This window comes from Pituophis catenifer, unplaced genomic scaffold (assembly GCF_029215685.1).
Source record: "Pituophis catenifer annectens isolate HBS135680 unplaced genomic scaffold, rPitCat1.0.hap2 SCAF_1, whole genome shotgun sequence".
NCBI classification, from domain to species: domain Eukaryota; kingdom Metazoa; phylum Chordata; class Lepidosauria; order Squamata; family Colubridae; genus Pituophis; species Pituophis catenifer.
The window spans coordinates 13,196,330-13,214,818 of NW_027256881.1; the positions used below are offsets into that span (position 1 = coordinate 13,196,330).

Genomic DNA, 18,489 nt, shown 5'->3' on the forward strand with positions numbered 1-18,489 from the left:
ATGATACATCACTGCATACTGTTTGCAACTATGCAAAATTATGCAAATGATGTAAATTCAGGAAAAAAATGTTTCCCTTGCATCTATAGTGTATTGAGCTGAAGTCCATATTTATCCAAAAGGTACATTATTCCAAAAGAAAGGCTATCTTGACTTCCCTCGCTCAAGGGAAAATGAGACAGGAAAATCATACTTTATTCCAAAATCAATATGCCATACTTACTGTATTTTCAATGAATATATCATAATCTTTTTAAAAAATAAATTATCTGAAGGAATGGGGAGAGCTAGCTGTCCATTCAAATATAATATTTGACTATCCTCCACTTTGGGAAAAGTTATTTTGGAAGATTGGTTAAAATATTAGATAAATACAAGTGATATTTGGAGACATCCTTGAAGTATCTACTTCAGACTTGAACTGTGGTGGTGCAGTGGTTAGAATGCAGTACTGCAGGCTACTTCTGCTGACTTCTGGCTGGCTGCAGTTCAATTCTCAGCAGCTCAGGATTGACTCAGCCTTCCATCCTTCTGAGGTTGGTAAAATGAGGACCCAGATTGTTGGGGGCAATATATGCTGTCTCTGTAAACTGCTTAAGAGAGGGCTGTAAAGTGGTAAATAAGTCTAATTGCTATTGCTATTAAACATAGGTAAGAAAGCAGACTAATACCCCTACAGATACCCACTACTGCAACCTGATGCGTATTCCTAAATACCTTGTAACTGTGAATTTGATCTTGTCCGCCACGGCTAATATCCTCTCCAGATTCTGAGAGCCGAAGGTGCAAGGTTTCCGGAATGGAATTCCTGGTGGCAACCCTTCTATGATCACTGAACCCGGATTGCTTTTGATTCGCTTGTATGGCACTTGGACTGGGTATTTGATGCCCAACGCCTCACCTGAAAGGAAGATAGCATGAGTAAGGAGTTAAGTCTTTGGCCACTCCTGATTTTGTTCTTGTTCAGCTTTGAAGAACACTAAGCTGGCTTCGAAAAGGCAAGAGAAACTCATCTGGTCCAAAGATGAATGCAAGTGTGTCTGTCTTTCAAACCTCCATGTCAGATGGGAAACCAGAAGAATTTAGGTATCGAAATATCTATTTTTCTTAATTTCATCATGCGGTTCCTGTAAAAAGTGCTTGTTAAAGGAAAGTGCCAAAAAACAAGAGTGTGTGTACAGTTTTATCTACTGTAGAGAAACAATGATGGCAAGGATCACTCCCCCAAAGACTGTATGCTTTTATGTATGCATTAAGAAAAAAAATCAATCAAAAGTTCATGTAAGTCAGGGGTGTCAAACTCAATTTCATTGAGAGCCACATCAGGGTTGTGGGGGGCCAGGATGGGCTTCGCCAGGGTGGGCATGACCAGCTCAATGTCACTGTATTGGGGGCGCCTGTGGTGGCCCAAGCGCTCTGCCAGTGAAAACAGGTTCCTGAACTCCATTTTTGGCTGCGACGCCTTGCTCTCTGCCACTGAAAACGGAGCTTGGGATGACTACCTGAAGCCCTTCTGAGCTCCCTTTTCAGCTGCGACGGCATCCTGCAACCCTCTGCCAGTGAAAACGGTGCTTGGGAGAGCCGCCTGCAGCCCCCCCTCCATGCTCCGTTCCGCTAGCAGAGGCACTGCGGGCCGGTCCTTTCCTGTTTCCAGGGTGGCCCCACGGGCAAGATCTAAGCACCACGTGGGCCTTGAGTTTGACACCCCTGATGTAGATGCTTGTCTGTAAGTTTGCAAACTAAGGACCACTGGCACACATACAACATCATAGATAACACTCTGCCCTGTCCTACCCCAGTTCTCCTATCAACTGGGGCCTAATGCCACACATAACTCCCCAGCAATGGGCTCTGTCAAGCTTCTCACCAGGCATATTCTCTGAACTCCAGCTACACAAGTGAGAGGTTACCCTTGGGTGCCTACAGGCTCCAAAGGAACTGTGTCTCTTACTTTCACTTTTTGAACTTTGCAGTAGAGCTGGACTCAGTCCCTTACCCTTGAAATAAACCATATCCTCCTTTGGGGCCTTAATAGGGTGGATGATATATCCTTTCCAATTACAATTCCTCATTTTGCAGGCAAACCATAGTTAACCCAAACTGCCAACTATGATTTGCTCAAAGCAGGAATTGACTGTTGGAGACCACAGAAAGCTTGGCTCTCATTTATCACACCCAGGTTGGAAGAATTAGTAAAATGTCTAGGGTTGGTCAATGGCCATTTTCCCAAAGAATCTAAAGTTTGATGATTTTTATGGCTATGGACATGAGCAGGAAATGCATTGAATTGTTCTAAAAATTGGCCAGAAGACCAGAGACACACTTAAGAATGACTCAATTCAAAACGTCTCTTAAGGCATGTACATTTTCTTTTTTAAAATGCCTATATTTTAAACCAATCTATTTTGCAGACATTTGAACATAAAGCAAGACCAGTAAAACACCCCCTCTACTTCAACTCCGTAGGTTGTGGATCCTTAAGAAAAGTCTGGATAGACACATCTCCTGGATGGTTTAATTGGTTTTCCTCGTAAAGGGTTGGACTGGGTGATCTCTGGTTTCTCTCCCAAGTTTGTAATTTTAAGATTCTGTCAATCTATGACTGCTAATAGCCAGATTAATTTCTCAGATTAATGACTCCTCTTTCTGCCTGCTAGTGGCTTTATGGAAAAACACTTACCATATTTCTTGTTGAACAGATCTTGAACCTGTTCCCTGAGTGTATTTGCAATGTCTATTCTTGACAGTCGAGTATCATAATTTTCTGTAAAGAAAGATGGAAACTATAATAGAATCTGTCCTACCCTGCCAAATAGAATTGGGATCCATGACAAGCCATTTGAATGCTTAGGAAGGGACAGGAAACAATGGTTTGCTCCATTAAAGATATGAGCAGGGGATAATTTTTCCTTCTTATTTTTAAGATTAAAAAGTGTCGTGCCAAGACCTTTCTCTTTCAGCAAATATTTTTTTTCAATTTTAAATTTTTTTTGATAGTTTCCTGCTGACTTTTTGTTCTGAGATTATATTTGGAATTTGCCCAAGGGTCTCGCCAGTTGAGTGGCATAGAAAGCCATGCCATTAAAAACAACAGAGTAAATGGGGAAGACTATTGGCAATTGATAAAGATGTTAATATAATAAATATGAAAATAGGCCTCTAGTTCTCCCTGAGATGGCAAATATATATTTAAATATCACAGTCCATAACAGATGGGAGCTCAGACAAAAGAAAATCCCCTCATGCAAAATAACGACACCCCCAAGTACAGATTAGCATGTGAAAAGTACAGCTAGAGAAATCCTGTCCTTCCTCAGATAACTAAGTTTTCCATTTGCAGATTGGTTTATTCTTTTCTTTGAATGGAGTCTATTCAGTCAAGGGATCTTTATTTGAAACATAAAAGAAATATAATACAATCTGTCTCATGCTAAATTTTGTAAACAAAGCACATCATGGCAACAGCTGCACATTTCTACAAACTTTTTTGGAAGAATGGCAAATCCTACTAATTGGCAATCCAGTGGGAGTGCCCTCAAGAGACAACAGCGCTGCTATGCAGAAAACTACTCTGCAAGTTGCACAATCAATTGGAGCCATAATGTCCCCAAGGGGAGGGGTTGTCAAAAAAGTCAAAATGACAGCCACAAATCCTTTTGTTGTTAGATGGGAAGTCGCGTCTGACCTATCGTGACCCCATGGACAACATTCCTCCAGGCTTTCCTGTCCTCCACCACCCTCTGGAGTCCATTTAAGCTCACACCGACCGCTTCAGTGACTCCATCCAGCCACCTCATTCTCTGTCGTCCCGTTCTTCTTTTGCCCTCAATCTTTCCCAGCATTAGGCTCTTCTCCAGTGAGTCCTTCCTTCTCATTAGGTGGCCAAAGTATTTGAGTTTCATCTTCAGGATCTGGCCTTCTGAAGAGCAGTCAGGGTTGATCTCCTCTAGAACTGACCGGTTTGATCGCCTTGCAGTTGGAGGGACTCGCAGGAGTCTTCTCCAACACCATAGTTCAAAGGCCTCAATTCTTTGGCGCTCAGCCTTTCTTATGGTCCAACTTTCACAGCCATACATTGCAACTGGGAAAACCATAGCCTTAACTATGCGCACTTTTGTTGGCTACCTCATCCCTGTTCTCACCTTGAAATCCTGGTCTTTTTACAGGTTCCTCAATGGGCTCAATGGAGATTCTATCATTGGCTGTCAACACAAAGAAAAGGTGTTTAGATTTATTTTCACTTTTTTATTTTCCATCTTGAAGTTTAGGAGTTAGCCACTCGACACCTACAACGCAATAGGATATCCATGATAACTCCAGACTGTGTCGAACACTGATTATGTTTTCAAAAACTAGAAAGGGGTGAAAACTTTACCAGGGTCACCAAATCATATGAGATTTCAGTGCTGGCTTAACAATTTACATAAGAACAGGGTCATTTTGTGTGGATTCACAGAGAATGCCAAAAATTTCATCAGGTTTTAGTGGGCTTGCCTGAGATTATAATATTTTCACCTGAAATTACACCAGTGTGAGGGGTGACGTTTTCAAATTCTTGCAACACTTGGCAATTTGAGTATCGATTATGTGCCATCAAAGTCATTCTTGACTCTCGGCGACCACACATTTTTCTCCATCGGCAATTTGAGGCAATCTTGGTAAGTTTAATGCTAACTTTTTATTCTATCTACGTATCTACTTAGCTACCTACGTGGTGTACAAGGCTACAAAGGCTGTCCATTTGTGCTGAATGCTTCTTCGAGATCTATATATTTTTAAAGCAGAAAATGATGTTAGAGAGCTAGTTTGGCCTAGTGGTTAAGGCACCAGCTAGAAAGCAGGAGACAGTAAGTTCAAGTACGGCCTTAGCCATGAAAGTCAGCTGGGTGACCCTGGCTCAAGTCATTCTCTCTTAGCCCAACCCACCTCACAGGGTTGTTGTTGTGGGGAAAATAGGAGGAGAAAGATTTGTTGGATATGTTTACTGCCTTGAGTTATTTGTAAACATAATAATGGTGGGATACAAATAAATCAGTTAAAAGTAAATAAATATTAAATGATCCTCAATGCCCAGACAAAACTCTTTTGTTTCCTTTTTGCTTTGCATTTAGTTAAAAAAAAAATCAAGACAGCCTTGTGTAATTCTTTTAAATATTGAAGCTTTAATGTAGCGATAATAGTCAGCATTTTTTGATACTGTTTTCTTTTGTTACCTCTTCAGTAATTTGGATTCAGAGGTGAAAAGATACTTTGGTCCATGCAGGGAACAATCCATGGTGCTAATATACATGCCATGGATTATATATATCATGCATATATAACCACATGGGTTCCAATGCCAATCTAGGCTAATATTTCATGCTTCTGAGGTAAAGGATTCCAATGAACAAAAATGTAGGTCCATAGTAAACTTGCCCATTTTTCAGTTGACGAGATTCTCTTGATTTCTTCAAAGACAATAATCAACCGCTAGGAATCCACGCATCCTTACCTATTGCTCCTGAGCTATCTGAGGTCATTTCTTTCATTCCTTCTGTAAGAAGTTCTGGCCTGAAAGACATTGTCAGAGAAATAATGTATTAAGGTCAGTGGTTTTTGCACTGGCTGGCAGCAGCAGCAGCAGCTTTCTGGGTTTACAGACAAAGAATATTTCTCAGTTCTACCTGGGCATTTAAGGGACAAAAACCGGTCCCTCTGACAAGGTTTGCTATTTCGCCTTCCTATTAAAAGCCTTATTGCATCAGATGATTGCTTCTACTGGCTTGTCACTGATGCTAGCAGAATGGAGTATTCCTTTTTTTTTTTTTTAAGACCAAGAACTATACCTGATTGTAACCCAAAAGGTCATTAAATAACTCACAGGCGACTAAATTTAGTTCATCTTTAAATCTAATCCAAATGAAATGTAATCAATTAAATAGGCTGAATGGAATTACTTCCATAAATTTCGTAACCTTTTTTTCCCCTTCCATCTCATTGAAAATTAATATTTGGCAGCAATTTTAAAGGGACCCTCTATCAGGTATGTCTAAGAGAACCCACGGAGACAAAATTCTGCAATCAGAAACAGGCAAGATTATAAGATTAAGATTTTATTTAGGGAGAAAAACACTGAATAATCTCAAGGCTCAGGCTTAGAAACAAGTGCTAGATTTTTTTTCCTGCTGCAGATTTTTCAGGTAGCGCACAGCAGGCATATTCATGCTATTATGAACTCTGGCAAACATAATATAGTTTGAGAAACTATACATTTGGCATTTCAGGATTTGGGGGCTGGTAGGAATATCTTCCTGCCCAAAGTGGAAAATATACAGTAGTCCTGTTATAGCTCAGGCCAAGGCCTGTCAGCCTGCCACAGTATATTGCCTTATACCAGTGGTGAAATGTAAAATTTCTTACTACCGGTTATGTGGGCGTGGCTTGATGGGGGGGGGATAATGTGACTGGGTGAGCGTGGCCAACTTTATTTTTTTACTTTTAAAAGCATTTTTTCTACAACCTTAAGAGGTTGCAGAAGAAAATGCATTTAAAAGCCTCTGACGATCCCAGCTGATATTTTTTTTAACTTTTAAAAGCATTTTTTCAGCCGAAGAGGTTGTAGAAAAAATGCTTTTAAAAGTAAAAAAAAAAAAAAAGCCTCTGATGATCGCGCGGCTCAGCTGGGCATGAGGGGGGCAGGGATTTTTGTACCGGTTCTCCGAATCATCCGCCACCATCTACCGGATCAGGTGATCCTGTCCGAACCGGGAGCATTTCACCCCTGCCTTATATTAAATCAAAATGCAAAACTTTCTGGTTTATAATTACCGTATTTTTTGGAGTATAAGACACACCTTTTTTCTCCCTAAAAGGGAGTGAAAATTTGGGTGCACCAAATGTAACCCCACCCACCCACTGGCCCCCACCCTTTGGCTTCTGCCTCCCAGCAATTTACCTTCTTGCAGCAAGCAGCAAGAAGAAACAGCCCATTTCAGCTTCGGCACAACCTAATTAGCACAAGTTGATTGTCCCTTGGATCGGCCTCCCGGCTCTCAGCTGTTTCAGGCTGCAGGGATTGCCATTGCCTATTGCTGCGCGGGCCTCTGCTGCTTGCTGCAAGGAGGTAAATTGCTGGAAACAGATTTTTTTTTCTTGTGCTAATCAAGCTATGCTGAAAACGAAAATGAAAGTAAAGCAGGCTGTTTGCTGCAACGAGGCAAAATTGCTGCAAGGCAGAGGCAGATTTTTTTTCTTGTTTTCCTCACCAAAAAAGGTAGGTGTGTCTTATAGTCTGGAGCGTCTTATACTCCAAAAAATACGGTATTTCCGCACCTAAAGCATAAAATTCTGCACACATCCATGCTTATGTCCAACAATAAAACTACAGTAATAATGGAGAATAAGCAGCAAATAATTTGCAAATATTCTATATCAACAAATCCTTGCCATTGAAGAGGCTATTTTATTCTGTCGCTCAAATAAAGCCAAAGCTATTAGATTTTTAAAAGATCACAGTGAATTATTGACTTCCAGCAAGTATGTCTGGGGTAGTAGATACAAGACGACCATGATATCATGCTGTCATTCTGCAAACAAACAAACAAACAAACAAAAGGGAGTCACATAAGACAAAGAGAAAAAACAATTCTGCTGCTTACCTTTTGATAACAAATCGAATCCTGCTGCTTGCCTGAAGAATCTTCTTTAGCTTTGCAATCCCAAAACAGTTGGGCCGTCTGAGTAGAATGCCGTCAGGCAAGCCCACCACAAAAAGGTCTTCTGGGTACATCAAGAATTTGGAATACGGGACTTTGACAGGCTCAGAAATTCCTATGGCTTTCGCTGCGGAGGCAAGCATGTCACTTCAGAAAGGAACACTGCTATAGTCTCCATTAAAGAAAAGTCATGCTGGAACTGGGGAAGGAATCTCCTTTGGACTGAACTGCTAAAAGCAGAGGTCCATTGCTTAGGAGCCCTCCTAGATTTATGTTCATTAACAGAGGATCAAACCAGGTCACTGATCTCTCCACACTAAGGAATCACTATCAGGAAAAAAACTTGCTCAGTTGATGGGGAAGTACAACTACATCCTCCTCTCCCATCTTCCACTCAAAATCTGACTTCCTAACTGAACAAACATGGCTACCTTGCAGTTCTTGGCAACCCACTCCGCTAGCCATGCTGGCTGTGGTGACTAGGGATATTGACAATATAATTTAGCAACATCAGCACCATCTGCAAATGAAAGGAGTCCAGGGAATTTCATAGCTCATCTAGGAGCCAGTGGTTGCCAATTCCAGTTATCCCAGTTTTCTTGAGACCGTTTCTTAGATCCTGCTTGTAATCATCTATCCAGAGAGCCATTAAAATCAGAGTGCATCGAAAAGGATTCAGATTTTGTGCCCAACCCCCACGCTTTTTGTATCTCGGTGAAATATTTGTGGAGAGGGATATACATACTGTCACAAGGAAAAGGTAGTAGTAGATTTGTTCTCCCTAGCAACTGAGGGTACGAAAACAACCTATGGGTGAAAACTTTACAGAGAGGTATCCAAACTTGAATTAAGAAGTAATTTCCTGAGTGGAAAAGCTATTAAGCAATGGAACAGATTGCATCCAGGAGTTGTGGGTTCTCCATCCTTGGAGATTCTCACAAAAAGACTGTGCAGCCTTTTGCCTGGGATGGTCTGACAATTCCTGCACTGGGCAAGAGGTTGGCCTAGAACAGTATTTCTCAACCTTGGCAAGTTTAAGCTATATGCACTTCGACTCCCAGAATTCCCCAGTCAGCTGGCCTAGAAGACTTCTAATGTCCCTTCCAACCATACGATTCTAAGAGAAGAATTCCATAGACTTTTTAATGAGTCTTTGGATTGGGAGGGAATCATTAACTCTATTGAGTCCAATCCCTTCATGCACCGCAGGATGAGACAATCAATCAACTATCCTTTGCTATCTAGCAATAAACTATACTATAGCAGTATTTATTTATTTGTTTTATTTTATTTTATGCAATTTATATGCCGCCCTATCTCCGAGGACTCACAACAGTAAAATGCATAATTCCTGCCAATATAAAATTAAAATCCCAATTTAAAACAATTTAAAAATTCATTAAAAAAAAAAGTAAGGATTTCAAAACGACAGGTAAATTGAACTCAGCATTGGTGTGGGGTGAGATGGGAGTCCTATCTTGGAAAAAAAAAGAGTCAAATATCTCACCATATCTTGCATTAAATAAAATTTCTACTTGTTTCCTCAAGTGACTTAAAACGTCACTGACACCATCTGGAAGACAAAAATAACAAGTGCAGCGACTGCAAGAAAAGAAACACTCCTACAGAGGATGAATGTATATATATATATACTCCCATTATTATATATAGGGCAGCTCATGAATAATGCATGTTTAGTAACACAGAAGATCAAAGCAGCAGAAAATCCCAACAGTCAAACCCCCAAAAAACTTTAAAAGGTCTGGAAAAGAGAGAAGGAGACAGAGGGCTGCTTTAAAATGTGCCTTTCTGCATTCCTACATGACATTAACAAATAGGTAGGCATCCGTTCGACCAATATATTGACTGGAATTAATTATTTGCTGATTTTGCACTTTTCAGAACGCTGAGGCAAAGTGCTCAGTCGTTCAATTCTATATTAGCATACCATTAAATGCTCTATTTCCCAGAAAGAAAAAGCATTTCAGATACCCCCCCCTCCCAAAAGGATTATTATCATGGATTATTAGTTCATAGCAATCAAGGGGCTTTTGTATTCAAATGACTCTATGAGCTGCAGTGTCGAGAGTGCTGTAGTGTAAATTCCCCAAAGAGTCATCCATTACTGGTAGCTCATAGACAGGAAATCGGATAAAATAGGACCCACTAGAGAATGAAATGGCAACCCACTCCATTATTCTGGTAGAAAACCCCCAAATGGACATTAAGAACCAGGATATAGTCAATGTGATCCTAGAATAGCAATAGCACTTATATACCGCTTTATAGTGCTTTACAGCCCTCTCTAAGCGGTTTACAGAGTCAGCATATTGCCCCAAACAATTTGGGTCCTCATTTTACCGACCTCGGAAGGATGGAAGGCTGAGTCAACCTTGAGCTGGGTGAGATTTGAACTGCCAAGTTGCAGTCAGCCGGCAGTCAGCAGAAGTAGCCTGCAGTACTGCATCTAACCACTGCGCCACCGTGGCTCTAGAAGCTATCCATCAGGGTAGAAGGTATTCAACAAATTACTGTGGAACAATGGAGGGCAACCTCCACTATCATGGTGCTCTCATGAGGTGGCTAGCTGATGCGATCACTGGCAAAACTGAAGTTAATTCTGGAAAGATAAATATACACCACTGGTGTGAGGAATGTCAGGAGCCATAAACCAAAATAAACTTGAAGTAGAAATGTCGAGGCTGAATATAGACATTCCAGGAATCAGTAAACTGAAAGGAATTGGAATGTATTCCTTCTTACCATAAGAACATCAGATCTTCTTTTGCGGGCAAGAAAACCATTGAAGACATGGAGCAGCTATCATTATTAATAAAAGAACGTCAAAATCATGCTTGGATATACCCCTCCAAATGATAGAATGATATCAATTTGTGTCCAAGGCGAGCCAAATAACGTTATGGGTATCCAAGTTCATGATCCAAAGGAGATAGAAAGGGAATTGCTATGTTGACTCAGAAGTTTAAAAAAACAGATGTCATACCAATTAAGGGACCCTAGAACTGTGACACGTGTGCCAGAAGTGGCACGCAGAGCCCTGCTGGCACATGCGCTGTTGCCCAGTGGTGAAATGTAAAATTTGTTACTACCGGTTCTGTGAGCGTGGCTTGGTGGAGGGGTGTAATATGACTGAGTGGGCGTGGCCAACTTTTTTTTTTCTTTACTTTTAAAACCATTTTTTCTATAATCTCTTCGGCTGAAGAGGTGGTAAAAAAAACGGTTTTAAAAGCCTCTGACGATCCCAGCTGACTTGCCTGATCGGCAGAAGCCTTTTTTTTTTTTTAAGCCTCTAATGATCCCAGCTGAGCCACACGATCATCAGAGGCTTTTTTTTTTAACTTTTAAAAGCATTTTTTTGGCCAAAGAGGTTGTAGAAAAAATGCTTTTAAAAATAAAAAAAAGCCTCTGATGATTGCGCAGCTCAGCTGGGCAATGGGGGTGGGGGTGGGGCAGGGATTTTTGCTACCGGTTCTCCGAACCACCTGCCTCCATCGCTACCGGATCGGGCGACCCGGTCCGAACCGGGAGCATTTCACCCCTGCCACTGCCCCAGGTCAGATCTCATGTTCATGCATGCGCACGTTTGTGCATTTCCACGCATGTGCGCACCTTTCAGTTTGGACATGTGCAAACGCAGTTTGGGCACTCGGTGTCTAAATGGTTCGCCATCACTGCCCTAGAATGTTAAAGATGGAAGTAAAATAGTCCTTGATTTACAACGGTTCATTTAGTGACACTTAGAAGTTACAACGGCACTGAAAAAAGTGACTGTTGACCATTTTTCATACTTACAACCGTTGCAACATCCCCATGGTCGCGTGATTAAAATTTGGACCCTTAGCAACTGACATGTACTTATGACGGTTGCAGTGTCCCGGGAGTCAGGTGATCATTTTTTGCGACTTTCTGACATGTAAAGTCAGTGGGGAAGTCAGATTTACTTAACAATCTTGTTACTAACTTAACAACTGTGGGTGATTCACTTAACTGTGACAAGAGAGGTCATAAAATGGGGCAAAACTCACTTAACAATTATCTCACTTAGCAAATAAATTTTAAGCTCAGTTGTGGTCATCACTCGAGGAGTAGCTTCTGGAATAATGAGAAAAGTTGGCCTCAGTTTACAAAATGAAGCCCAATGCAATATTTACAGTAAATTCAATGTTATAGTTCTTTCCTCATATAGTTCCTATAGTTCTTTCTAACTTCTTTCCTCAACATAAAAAACTGTCCCTACATGTGAATATTACTGAATGGACAACACTGAAATCAAGTTGCAGAAGCTCCCTTCACCAAGCAAAACCAGGACTTGATTCTAGTTTAGATCACCAACTCCTCCTTAAAAAAATCACAATAAAAGAAAACCGGCATCCACAGCAGAAGCATTTCCACTTATTTACACCTCGTGTTGAATTTTGTGTCTTCAGAATAATCTCCTTTTCAAATAGATCCTGTTCACAGGTAATTAAGGGAAATATATAGAAGAATATTTGGAGAAGAATTTTTTTAAAAAAACTAAACCAAAGAGAAAAATATGTACAAGGAGAGATTTTTGGCTATCTGCTGCTAAAGATTGGGTAGCATAAATCTGGAGAGTTTTAAAACTCAGAAGAAGAGGGCCAAGGTTATGTTTATTTAGTTATTAAATATATATGCTGCAAATCTCATTGATAAAGTGACTTGCCATTCTCCAGCTGTATAAAGAAATCAGCAGGATGTGTTTTTTTTTTTTTAAAAAGACAAAATCATTCCCCCTTTCATACTAAATGCTGGAGACACAAAAGAGATCCACTGAAGGTGTGGGTGACTATTTTGGTATTTTTTTAAAAAACCAGATAAAACTCACCTTTTCCTTCCATTTGCTTCTCGTCATGCTGTAAATCAATGCTGGGCCCTTTGTCTGAAAATCAGAGAAGACCGACATTGAGCATAACATAAACCCATAATTGGGGAGTAGGTGTTTTTTGACAGAGCACTCTGTTACATTGAAAAGATGCATATAACCCTAACCCTAACCCCTCGCATCCTGGACATAGACGCTATAGAGTACTGCACACCAAAACAACTAGACACAAGAACAGTTTTTTTCCCGAACGCCATCACTCTGCTAAACAAATACCGGTAATTCCCTCAACACTGTCAAACTATTCACTAAGTCTGTGTTACTATTACTATTACTCTTCTCATCATTCCTATCATCCATCTCCTCCCACTTATGATTACATGACTATAACCTTGTTGCTTGTATCCTTACGATTTATATTGATATTGTTTCCTAGTATGATTTGCTTGCTTATTTGTACCCTATGACTATCATTAAGTGTTGTACCTTATGATTCTTGATGAATGTATCTTGTCTTTTTATGTATACTGAGAGCATATGCACCAAAACAAATTCCTTGTGTGTCCAATCACACTTGGCCATAAAGAATTCTATTCTATTCTATTCTATTCTATTCTATTCTATTCTATTCTATTCTATTCTATTCTATTCTATTCTATTCTATTCTATTCTAGTGTGGAACTTTAGATGGTTATCAATAAGGCTATTTGCTTTCCCCTGCTATGTTCACATAACACACTTAGGCTGATGACTTTCAAAGAAGCAGGCAGTATCACTTATGGGGGGCTTTAATCACCCCAAATCAGCAAAAAACCAAACCTTCAAAACATGTTCTTTCCAGGAAGTTTCTGATTTGTCTTACTAAAAACATTCTTCTTCATAGAGTGGACAGCATAATTTCCAATGTATCAGATTCTTTTTCCTTCTAATTATTTTTTAAAAAAATTACAGCTACAGATATTGCAATATATCACACTCTTTATATAGCACTAATAGGATGTGCTAATTCCCAAGTCTTACACAAGGCTCTTCAAAGACTTCCTACTGAACACTATTATATTATTCTGGGCCTAAACATCTAACTGTACCATTCTGGAGAGCATTTAACCCATTGGATCACTGTGGTCCTATATCTGCAAGCAAAACAAATGAAATTTGAGTGAAAGAGCCTTTTCAGTGGCAGCATCCCATTTGTGCTTTCTTTTCTTGTGTGGTTCTAAAATGCATGTGGCATCAAAGGACATTTTTGTATTAGATTTTGTACACTCTTTTTTTTTAAATAGAGGAAAACAGGAGACGAGAAAGGCCAAAAACAAAACAAGTCTATTCAGAAAGTAGTAAGAGAGAACTTGTCACTCCATCACAGTTTCATATCATTTTGCACCCCCAAAATGCAATGTGAGTGCTCCCTGCACATGTGCCCCGCCCTCCGTGCCCCATTTTGGCTTCCAGGTTGGTGCAGGACCCAAAATGGGGGCGGGGGGGTGCATACGCACAAACCGCCAAAATGCAATGCGAGTGCCCCCCCGCGCATCCACCCTGTCCTCCATGCATGTGTGCGCGCCCCCCGCACCCTGTCCTCCCTGCATGCGCCCCGCCCCCGCACATGCGTGGCAGAGACCCGAAGACCAGCTGGCCAGTGGAAGGCACACGTGCATGCATGGTGGAGCTGAGTTGGGGCGACAGCTGACGTGCCTGCAGAGGACTCTGCGTGCCACCTGTGGCACGCGTGCCATAGGTTCGCCATGGACCTAACCTAAAACGGACAAAAAAACCTGAAGTTGGCTTTATCTTTGACTTGGAACATGGTTGTTTTTTTCATCTAAGCTCACAGATGTTTCTAGCCTATCTTTTGCTTTTAATTTATCTATAGCCAAATCCAGAGGTGAAATGTAAAATTTGTTACTACCGGTTCTGTGGGCATGGCTTGGTGGTGGTGGGGTAATGTGACTGGGTGGGCGTGGCCAACTTTTTTTTTTTTTTTAACTTTTCAAAGCATTTTTTCTAATCCTTTGAAAAGCCTCTGCTGATCAGGCAACTCAGCTGGGATCGTCAGAGACTTTTCAAAGCATTTTTTTTTACCACCTCTTCGGCCAAGAGGTTACAGAAAAAAATGCGTTGAAAAGCCTCTGACTATCCCAGCTGAGCCGCGCGATCATCAGAGGCTTTTTTTTTTACTGTTAAAAGTATTTTTTCGTCAGAAGAGGTTGTAGAAAAAATGCTTTTAAAAGTAAAAAAAAAAGCCTCTGATGATTCCGTGGCTTGGCTGGGCATTGGGGGGGGCAGGGGGGGGCAGGGATTTTTGCTACCGGTTCTCCCAACCACCCGCCGCCATCGCTACCAGATCGGGTGATCCAGTCCGGGAGCATTTCACCCCTGGCCAAATCCCAGAATCCCCAATTGTTAACATTTGGGGGACACCTGGAAATCAACTACACTAAGCGAACCTGCTGCTTGAGGGGGAATTTACAATCTAGCATGCAGGAATGGGAGTTTCCCCAAAGAGATATTAATTACCTGCAGTTTCAGATGGAAAGAATTGTTTGTTTTATGGTTGGACGGATCTTGCCCTTAGCAAAACTCTCCTATAGGTAGGCCTTGGCTTACAACCATTTACCAGCCATTCCAAGTTACAACAGCAGTAAAAAAAAAAAAAGTGACTTACAGTTGGTTCCCATAATTGCCCATCCCTGCTTTAATCAAAAGTTATAGACATGCTTTAGATTTTATCATTACTGGAATATGCTGTGCTCCTCTGACAAAGGGAATCAACTGCATTACTGCCACTATTATTTGTTTATTTAGAACTGCGTAATTGTTATGTGCCCAGCATTTGGTAGAGCTATGAAAAACTGCTCATGTATGCACAGTGTAGTACAAAACCTGGCTAGGACTATATTTTAGCCAGATGTTGCAAAATAAGAAACGTGATCAAAAACTGAGCATCCTTCTCTGACACTTGCCTGGTTATTTGCCAGATTATATTTTACGTTAACTCAGACAACTTGTTAGATCAGTGCTTGTCATAAAGCAGACTTATTATGCTTCAAAATCTGATAGACTAGTATTGGCAAGCAAGTAGTTAGGTTGCCCTTTTTCTACATAGCAACCATAACAGCTACCCTCTGCCAATATTTTGGCATATGTGTGATGAGTATCGGTGAACAGGGAATATAATACAGCCATTCACGATCCTTTAACAAAAGAATTTCAGAAGTAATAAAATCGCCGTCTACAACTTTACTCGCCCTTCCCACAAACTGTGAGCAATTTGTTTCTTGGACTTTAGAACCAATTCAAGTGGATCTTCTTGTTAGTATGGTGCCCTTTAGAGGTGTCAAACTCAAGGCCCATGGGCCAGATCCAGCCCGTGGGGTGCTTAAATCTGGCCCGTGGTGCCTCTGGCAGCCAAAAGCCCCATGGCCCGTTTTCGGCCTGGATGCAAGCCCCCACATGCCCAGCTTTGGCTGGCAAACTGCTACAGGAGGTTGTCCAGGCTGAAAACGGGCCACGCAAGAGAACCTCCCGTAGTTCCCCTTACGCCCCGTTTTGCCAAGCAGGGTGCTACAAGAGGCGTCCGTCCCGTCTCTCCCCAACTCCCCTGGCCGGCCTGCAGAGGAGAACTACAATGCTGATCCGGCCCTCGAAGAAATCCAGTTTGATACCCCTGCCCTAAAGAGATCTTAATAAAGGAGAATATTTGTAGTGCAGGGTTGAAATGAAGGATTCTTTTGCAGCACTGATGAAGTTACCCAGTTTGGGTAGTGAAACGTCTGCAAGAAAACAACCAAGCTCGGAAAGTACCAAGGACTCCCCTAAAGTGATCTTCTCACACTGCGGTAAAAGTGTGAAAGGAGACTAGAGATGAGAAGAAACTATTAAGCACCAAGATGAGGCCAGATTCCTAACTTATAACGCCACTATGAGCTGTTGCCAGGAGATCTAGAAAATTCTCTTTTCTTAATTTAGAGGTGTCTGTCTATATTGTTTTTTCAGCAAATTTCTGGATAGAATGCAAAGCTGGATCTATTTTGAATTGCCTAACTAATTCTTCTCAACATTAAGAAAACTAAGATCATGGCTCCCGGCCCTCTCAATTCCTGGCAAATAGATGGGGAAGAAATGGAGGTAGTGACAGATTTTATTTTCCTGGGCTCCAACATCACCGCAGATGGGGACTGCAGCCAAGAAATTAAAAGACACTTGCTCCTGGGGAGGAAAGCTATGGCAAAGTTAGACAGCATACTAACAAGCAAAGACATCACCCTGCCAACAAAAGTGTGTATAGTCAAGGCTATGGTTTTCCCAGTTGCAATGTATGGTTGTGAAAGTTGGACCATAAGGAAGGCTGAGTATCAAAGAATTGAGGCCTTTGAACTATGGTGCTGGAGAAGACTCCTGTGAGTCCCTTGGACTGCAAGGCGATCAAACTGGAGGAGTTTGATCCAGTCCTGGAGGAGATCAACCCTGACTGCTCTTTAGAAGGCCAGATCCTGAAGATGAAACTCAAATACTTTGGCCACCTAATGAGAAGGAAGGACTCCCTGGAGAAGAGCTTAATGCTGGGAACGATTGAGGGCAAAAGAAGAAGGGGACGTCAGCGAACGAGGTGGCTGGATGGAGTCACTGAAGCAGTTGGTGTGAGCTTAAATGGGCTCCAGAGGATGGTAGAGGACAAGAAGGCCTGGAGGAACGTTGTCCATGGGGTTGTGATGGGTCGGACACAACTTCACAACTAACAGCAACAAACTAATTCTTTCCTAACTTCTTATTTGGAATCAAACCAGGGGGCTAAGTCTTGTTCTCAGTTTTTGCTTTTTTATCTGACCCCAGGGTTGGTTGAGAGAGTTAAATAAGTTTAATATAATTTTGTAAGATGCTATTTCCAAGCCTACTGTCAGCTATTGTAGAAAATATCTGCAAAGCTATCTCGGGAAAGAGTAATTCACTTGTTATCTCTTTTCACTGCCTTGCCTAGCCTTGAATCTGGTTCCTCATTAAAAGCGGGATTTACATTATCAAATGCTTTAATTAGTAGAACGCCATGAAAACGATCAGTTCGGGTCAGCAAAACTGACTTAACAATTGTCTCACTTAGCAACAGAAATTTTGGGCTCAATTATGGTCATACGTCGAGGACTGCCTGTAAATGTTTGTAATAAACACTGCCCTTTTATGGTCCCCTATTTTGTCCTTTGGTGGCTGAGTGAGTAAAGGCAAAGAAGGATTTGAATCAGGACAATGCTGATAGACGTTGGCAAAAAGGGGTCTTTCTGTCTAACTCCATCCTTGCATTGAAGTCACCATAAAAATAAGCCTTCCGTTATCAAGAGGCAGATGGCCTTTTGCTCTTCCTATGATAGGCTTATATAGCTTCTATATGAAAATCTCCTTTCAGACTGAAAGATGCAATACTAATTAAATAATAGAAAAAGCAATTATGGCCCTAAGCCAAATCTCGTAACTGCCTGGCAGCATTACAAGGATCAACAAAAACAGGACCAAAAGGATATGTGAGAATTCAAAAGCTAGCATACTCTTTCATGTTGTTTTGATTCATCCCCCAGCTTTATATTTTGGATCAAATGAATATCTTTCTTTCATCTGAGATCCCGAAAATGCTACGACCCAATTGCAAGTTGAAACTTCTGACAACAAGAAGTCTTCCCCATGTAGCAGCAAGCCAAAGTGTTACACTCGGTGCTTATCACCGCTTCTCCGAGCGCAATTCCTATCATGCGAACTCTTCAGAAACGTCATTTATTCAGGATGACAAGTGGCAACTTGTGGCAAAGAGAGGCAAGCAATTGGCGGTGACCCCGGAGGGCATGATCTATTAATGAGATGGAGGAGACGTGGCAATCAAGTGCCAGCTTTTAAACAGGCCCAAAGGACCAAATCACTTGAGGCAACAGCTCTCATTTAAAACCT

At 41.3% G+C, this 18,489-nt stretch overlaps 1 protein-coding gene across 2 annotated transcripts in view; it reads right to left on the minus strand.

Moving 5' to 3' along the window:
• The window catches only part of GTF2IRD1 (GTF2I repeat domain containing 1), a 149,890-nt gene that overhangs the window by 24,835 nt on the left and 106,566 nt on the right, over positions 1–18,489 (minus strand). For both annotated transcript variants that reach the window (XM_070945644.1, XM_070945636.1), the window contains exons 14-20: positions 12,562–12,615; positions 9,202–9,267; positions 7,638–7,821; positions 5,492–5,550; positions 4,143–4,202; positions 2,681–2,764; positions 718–901 (exon numbers count right to left, since the gene is read on the minus strand). In XM_070945644.1, the coding sequence (XP_070801745.1) occupies positions 718–901; positions 2,681–2,764; positions 4,143–4,202; positions 5,492–5,550; positions 7,638–7,821; positions 9,202–9,267; positions 12,562–12,615 (691 nt within the window). The remainder of the gene's footprint in view (positions 1–717; positions 902–2,680; positions 2,765–4,142; positions 4,203–5,491; positions 5,551–7,637; positions 7,822–9,201; positions 9,268–12,561; positions 12,616–18,489) is intronic.